Source organism: Notamacropus eugenii, chromosome 1, assembly GCF_028372415.1.
Source record: "Notamacropus eugenii isolate mMacEug1 chromosome 1, mMacEug1.pri_v2, whole genome shotgun sequence".
Lineage (NCBI taxonomy): Eukaryota > Metazoa > Chordata > Mammalia > Diprotodontia > Macropodidae > Notamacropus > Notamacropus eugenii.
The window spans coordinates 272,838,113-272,845,613 of record NC_092872.1 but is presented as its reverse complement, the minus strand read 5'-3'; the positions used below and the strand labels follow the sequence as shown (position 1 = coordinate 272,845,613).

At 38.3% G+C, this 7,501-nt stretch overlaps 1 protein-coding gene across 1 annotated transcript; it reads right to left on the bottom strand.

Annotated features, from left to right (window-relative positions):
• Positions 1 to 5,836: 5,836 nt before the first annotated feature.
• Positions 5,837 to 7,079, bottom strand: LOC140517554 (eukaryotic translation initiation factor 6). The gene has a single exon (XM_072628918.1). It carries the CDS (start codon positions 6,858 to 6,860, stop codon positions 6,123 to 6,125), a length of 738 nt encoding a protein of 245 aa, XP_072485019.1. The 5' UTR covers positions 6,861 to 7,079; the 3' UTR covers positions 5,837 to 6,122.
• Positions 7,080 to 7,501: the final 422 nt, after the last annotated feature.

The window sequence follows — 7,501 nt, the reverse complement described above, 5'->3', positions numbered from 1 at the left end:
GAAAAATTAAAACTTGTGGAAATGATTGTTGAAAACTGAAAACCAATTAATTATTAATAAAAATGCTTGTTGATTGATCAATTGATGCATTATGCTTTACTGAAGAAGGTAGAGGGGTTAGACTAAATTGCTGTCATTTCACAGTGTATTATGGGGGTCATCTTGAATGAATTCACAGTCAAACCACCTCTAATCCAAGTATAGGATTAACTGAGGGCATTTACTGAGCCCCTCAGAAGTGGGCTAGGTTACAAGAGGAACCAGTAAAGTAGTAAGAAAAGGCAGTAGATTTTATAGTGTGATGATGTTGATTACAAAACAGAAATGATGGATATTTAAAAAGCAGGAGGGGTTTCTTGAGGGATTAGATAATGGGGAGAGTCCCTTCTATGCTTTGGTGGTCAAACATCCTACTGCTTTCTGATTACTACTTATTGTGTTCCTGTCCAGTCAAGATGGATAGTTAGATATTGTGGTCCTGTTTGGAGCTAAAATAAATGGTGTGATTGTAAGATAAGAACACATCTGCTCAAATATGTGAATTGGATCAGGGGGCAGCAGCTAGCCATGAGCAGTGGCAGTATTGAGTCTAGGGATCTGAGGTGTGGTTAAAGCTAGATTGTGTGGATAAATCATGGCATGCCTGTTTTTCAGTGAAGCCCATAAGTAAGTTAGACTATTGGGACTGGGGGCAGCTTTATTAGGATACCATCAAAATGACCTCAGAGGTTACATCATGCTCTAGTTAAAGTTTATGTAGTTCTTCAAGATTTAAGAATATACACGTAAATGCATACATATATAATATATAGTCTCCTTTGATTCAATAACCTTGTAAAGGAGGTGATGTTATTATCCCCATATTTCAGATGAGGAAACTGAGCCTGACAGAAGGATTTTGATTTACAAAGGGTCACATAGCTTGAAGTAGGATTTGGAACGCTTTCTGACTCTAAGTCCAGCACACAAATCATCACATCACTTAGTTGCAACTAGAATCTTCTAACATTTTTAAACAAGTGTTTTTTTTTTTCCTTCTCAAAGCATCTCCTTCCCATGTTACCATTCTTCAAATGGAATCATAAGAGAGGGAAGAAATATTATCAGGAAGAAAGCAATTATTGAAGTAAAATTATAAAATATTCTTAACTCACAAAACGAATCCCAGAATAAAGGTCCTTGAGAGTTCATAAGAAGTAATTGCTTCTTTTCCTTAGAAAGGAAAAATTGAGGATAAAAAGTCCATGGCTAATGGGAAAAAAGTCATGGAAAAACAAGAATGAAGTATCTCATTTGATGTAGAAGAAACTACTTATTAATGATCTCTCGCTGTTAATGACTAAGGAGATAAGAGCTGAAACCCATTTCTAGGGAATGAGAAATAGGATTTAATACCTTTGAGACTTTTCACTTACATATAAGTGACGGGATTTTAATGTTAATGCTGAAGAAATGGAATAAGACAGTCAAGAAGAATCTCTGTAAACAGAAGCACAAGAAAATTGTGCTGCACGCATGAGCTCTGAGGTATCTTTATCCCAAACTTCATTCTTACAGATGAATTATTTCTCCAGAGCTTGGCAATGTCACCCGCAGGGTTTGAAGGATAAAACTGAAGATTAAAGGGTAATTCTATAATGATGTTCGTCCAAGTCCCAAAAGCTTCATTAGATTATCAATAGAGGGAGAGGAGGCAAGATGGTAGAGTGAGAACAGCTACTCACCTAAGCTCTTAGACAAACTTCCTCAAATATCTCTAAAAAGAGAGTCTGTCCAAATTTTGGAGGTGCAGAATCCAATAGGAGACAGACTGTGGCAGCCCAAGACAGACTAGAAGGTTGATGGGAAAGATATGTTCCACGGGGGCAGAGGAGCATTCAGCACACAGCACAGCATCCCTACTGCAGCATGGCAGAGAAGGAAAGTCCAGGGGTGGTCTGAGGAAGCAGAAGCATGGCAGGATAGCAGACCAAGGCAATAGTCAAGTAGAGCCGAACAAGTGAGAGCCATGGAAGGAAGCCCAGATGTCTGCAGCAGCTGCATTTGAGACTTTCAGCCCTCAGATTAAATGTCTGTAAATCACCTATTTGAACTTACAGAAGCCAAAATGACAGAGTGTTTGGTAGATGCGCCCTCTCCCTCTCCTTATTGACCTTGAAAGAATCATAAAATATTTCCCCAGAAAAATTGTGGATGACTGTGATGAGCAGAAGTGTAAAAGAGTCTCCAAGCACTTGAGGCTATGAAAATTGCAAAGGAGTATTACTCTAATTTTGGCAGAGGATCAGAGCCCCAGGGGTGTGGAGCCTCACAACAAACATCAGGAACCAGGTGCTTCAGCACTTTATGGGAAATGGCAAGACACTAGAGGAGCACAAGATCACCAAGCCCTGAGCTTGTCTTTGATTTAGTTCACCTGAGGAGATCTCCTGTGACAAGACCACCCCTCCCCACACTTAACAAGCTAGCTCCAGGGCTAATCCAAGGAAATACAAACAGAATTCACCTTTGCTTTCTCACACCAACCTGCTCAGCACCAGATTCTTTAGCTTCTAGCTGATGGAACTAAAACCCACAACACACAAAGCCTCACCATCATGAGCAAGAAGCAAAGGAGGAAAAAAAAGATCATAGAATCGTTCTGTGGAAAAAAGGATCAAACATGAATACTAAATATGTTAGTATTGAGACTGCACTCCCATCTGAAACTTCAGAAAGGACTATGAACTTCTCGCATGCACAGAGAGTACTCCTGGAACAGCTGAAGAAGGAAATAGAAGAAAAAATGACCAACGATATTAAAAGTATGCAAAAAGAATTCACTGAAGATAACAACTCTTTAAAAGGAAAACTGAACAAATGGAAAAGGAAGCACAGAAATCAACTGGAGAAAATAATTCCTTAAAAGAAATAATTGGACAAATGGAAGAGGAGATGCAAAGATCAATTGAAGAAAACAATTTGATAAAAATTAGAACTGGACAAATAGAAGCTAATAACTCTATGAGGCATCAAGAATCAGTCAAACAAAATCTAAAGAATGAAAAGATAGAAGAAAATGTAAAATATAGAATTGGAAAAATAACTGACTTGGAGAAGAGATCCAGGAGAGAAAATTTAAGTATTATTGGTCTACCAGAAAACCATGATGAAAAAAAGAGCCTGGACAATATTTACCAAGAAATCATCAAGGAAAATAGCCCAGAAGTGCTAAATCCAGAGGACAAGATAGTCATTGAAAGAATCCACTGTTCACCTCTTGACAGGAATTCCACACTAAAAACAACAAGAAATATTGTTACCAAATTCCAGAACTATTAAGTGAAGGAGAAAATAATACAGGCAGCAAGAAAGAAACCATTCAAATGTCAAGGAGCTACAGTCAGGATCTCACAGGACCTTGAAGCTTCTACATTAAAACATTGAGGATATTGGAATATGATATATGGCAACGCAAAGGAGCTGCAGTACAACCAAGGATCAATTGTCTAGCAAAGTTCAGCATAACATTTCAGGCAAGCATATGGACATTCAATGAAATAAGGGATTTCCAGAACTTCCTGATAAAAAGGCTAGAACTCAATAGAAAATTTGATCTTCAAACACAGATCTCAAGAGAGGCATAAACAGGTAAACAGGGGAAAAGAAAACTTGTTACACAATTTGGGCAAATTGTTTACATACCTATAAGAGAAGATGACACTTGTTAATCTTGAGAATTACATATCAATTATGAAAAATAAAAACAATATACTGATATAGAGAGAATGGGTATAAAGTAAATGATGTGATGACAAAAATGTAGTTTAAGAATTAAAAGGTACTGTGAAAGGAGATGTGAAAAGGTGGAAGCAGAAAATGGTAAATTACCTCATAGGAAAAAGTAAAAAAATTATATTACAGTAGAGGGAAAGAGGGGGAGAGAGATGAGCATTGTTTGAGAGGTACTTTCTTCTGATTAGGTTCAAGGAAGGAACAATAAACTTGATTAATTTTATAAACCTAGCTAGCTATATTGGCAGTAGGAGGGGAAGGGGGAAAGAAAGGGGAGGGGAGGCTAAAAGGGAGGGAAGAAGTAGCAAGGGTAAGCGCAGTAAAAGGGAGGGGGACTGAAAGAAGGAAGGTAAGACAGTAAGAGGTAGTGGTCAAAAATTAAAACTCTGTTGTGGAGGAGAAGGGAGAAGGGAGCACTAAAAGCAGAAATGGTGGGAAAGAGGATGGAGAGAAAGACACAGATAATAATCTTAACTATGCATGTAAATAGGATGAATTTTCCCATAAAACAGAGATGGATAGGAGAACAGATTCAAACACATAATCCAGCAATATGTTGTTTACAAGAAATACATTTGAAATGATGGGATACACAAAGGCTAAATGTAAAAAGTTGGAGCACAATGTGTTGTACTTCAGTTGATGCAAGAAAAGCAGGGGTAGCAATTCTAACCTCAGACAAAGCAAAAGCAGAAACAGATCTAATCAAAAGAGATAATGAAGAAAATCATATCCTGCTAAAAGGCACCATAGAAAATGAACCAATATCAGTACTAAATATATACGTTTCAAGGGGGATAGCATCCAAATCCGTAAAAGAGAATTTAAAGGAGTTACAGAAAGAAATAGATAGTAAAACTGTGCTACTGGGGGAGCTCAGTCTCTTTTTCTCTGAACTTGGTAAATTTAAACTTAAAATAAACAAGAAAGAAGTTAAGGAAGTGAATAAAAATCCTGATAAGGAAGATATAATGGATCTCTGGAGAAAATTGAATGGGAATACAAAGGAATATACCTCTTTCTCAGCAGTATATGGCACATATACAAAAACTGACCATGTACTAAGACATAAAAACTTCACAATCCAGTTTACAAACACAGAAATAATCAATTCGTCCTTCTCAGATCATAATGCAATAAAAAGTATATGTAATAAAAGGCCATGGAAAGATAGATCAAATATTAATTGGAAATTAAGTAATCAAATCCTAAAGAAGTAGTGGGTTCAACAACAAATCATAGAAACAATCAACAACTTCATTCAAGAAAATGACAATAATGAGACAACCTACCAAATCTTATGCTGTACTGCAAAAGAAGTTCTTAGGGGAAGTTTTTGGTTTTTTTGTTTTGTTTTGTTTTTTTTAATCTCTGAATGCCTACATGAATAAAATAAAGAAAGAAGAGATCAATGAATTGGGCATGCAGCTGAGAAAGGTAGGAAAAAAATGGAAATCCCCAAATAAATACCAAATTAGAAATAATGAAAACCAAAGGAGAGATTAATAAAACTGAAATTAAGAAAACTAATGAACTAGTAAATAAGATTGAGAGTTTTTTCATGAAAAGAACAAATAAAATTGATAAATTTTTGGTCAATTTGATTTTAAAAAAAAGAAAGAAGAAAACCAAATTACCAATATCAAAAATGAAAGGGGTGAACTCACTTCCAATGAAGAGGAAATTAAAACAATAATCAGAAATTACTTTGCCCAACTTTATGCCACACAAATTTGACAATCTAAATGAGAGGGTGAGTGTTTTAAAATAAATATAAATTTCCCAGATTAACAGAAGAGAAAGTTGAAGACTTAAAGAACTCTATCTCAGAAAAAGAAATTGAAAAAGCCAGCAATGAACTTCCTAGGAAAAGTCTCAAGCATCAGAAAGATTTACAAGTAAATTCTATCAAACATTTAATGAACAGTTAATTCCAATACTATATAGACTATTAGAAAAAATTTGGAAAAAGGAGTCCCTCCAAATTCTTTTTCTGATACAAATATGGTTTTGGTACCTAAACCAGGAAGAGACAAAACAGAGAAGGAAAATTATAGACCAATTTCTTTTTTTTTTTTTTTTTTTCAAGGGGCCCAATTGCTTTTTAATAATGGAATGGTGAACAAAGACAGTAGAGATCAAAGAGCCAAGGTGGACTCATTTCAGGGCTTTCTTTTTTAACAGTAAAAATAAAGTTACAGATCAGCCTTGGCAGCTCTATTATGCTCCCACCAGCCACGGTCCAGGCCCCAAAGCAAAGATGCTAAGACTCTGCAGGGCCTCACAGGATACTGGAACTGAAGCAGGAACCAAAGTCCTTATTCAAGAGGCCAAACATAGGTAATCACTCAGTTCAAACTGTCGATGAGGGAATCTCGCATCTTGGTGGCAATGGTGCTGGGTCGGGCTTCATTAAGCTTGAAGACACTCTCTACTACTGACAGCTCTGTGCTAGTTGTGTCCAGACCACAGAAAGCACACCAGTCGTTGACTACCATTCCAGCTGCAATCACTTCGCTTCCTCGATTCACAGTACCAGCCACCAGTGGAACCTGGAGAAGAGAGGACAATTCATCTTGGTCCTCAATGGAAGTCTTTGGGTGCACTAACCCTCCCTGATTGCTGAAAACACAGTAGCTTCCCACCAGCACCTGGTCAGCCACTGTCTGTCTGAAGACTTCAACCTTGAGTACATCAGCTAGAATTTCTTCTGTCTCCCTGTCCAGGTCTGGGTGAACAAGAGCTACGTAGTCATTACAGGTGGTAACGTTGCCCAGTGCTGAGAGTCGCTCCTCTACCCGTCGAATCTGCACTGAGTCAGGGAGACTGTTTCGGATGTGCTGTAGCTCCTGGTCTGTAGTGTTGTTGGGCACAAGAAGGCCATGTCGGTTTCCTACACACATGCGACCAATGATCCTGCAGCCGGCGATGGACGCGTGCACCACTGGAATGGTCTCTGAAAGTTCTCCCTCAAACACACTGTAGAAGTTCTCCGAGCCGCCGATGGCCACCAGGCAGTAGGTGTTGGTGAGTTTGGCGAAGCAGCCGATCTCGCAGTTGTTCTCGAAGGAGGCTCGGACCGCCATGAGGCCCGGCAAAGGCTGTCGCACGAGGCGCTCTCGCAATTCGCTTCCGTTTCCGCTCCTGAACGAAAAGACTTCCGGGACTAAAGCCCCTATGGAGCTGCTCTGGCCGGGGACTCCGGGACCACGAGGTGGTTCCCAATCTTCTGTGGGCCGACACTCGGGGGGACCTGCGGAGCTCAGTGACCGCTCCCTACTCCAATCCGCTCGGGTCACTTCTCGACCAATTTCTCTAATGAATGTAGATGTAAAACTTTTAAATTAGATTTTGGCAACAACAATACAGCAACTTATCATGAGAATAATATATTATGATAAGGTAGTATTCATATCATTAATGGAAGGCTGGTTCAGTATTGGGAAAAGTATTAGCGTTATTGGTCATATCAACAACAAACCTAACAGAAACCACATAATTATCTCAATAGATGCAGAAAAAACTTTTGACAAAATACAACACCCATTCGTATTAAAAACACAGAAGAGCACAGGAATAAAGGGAACTTTTCATAAAATAAAGAGTACCTACCTAAAACCTTCAGCAAGCATTATATGCAATAGAAATAAAACAGATGTTTTCCAGTAAGATCAGGGGTTGTACAAGTGTGTCCATTATCTGCACTATTGTTCAATATGATTCTAGA

What these genes read in the sequence shown, in the direction of transcription:
- LOC140517554 (XM_072628918.1), bottom strand. Translation starts at nt 6,860, where the DNA reads ATGGCGGTCCGAGCCTCCTTCGAGAACAACTGCGAGATCGGCTGCTTC.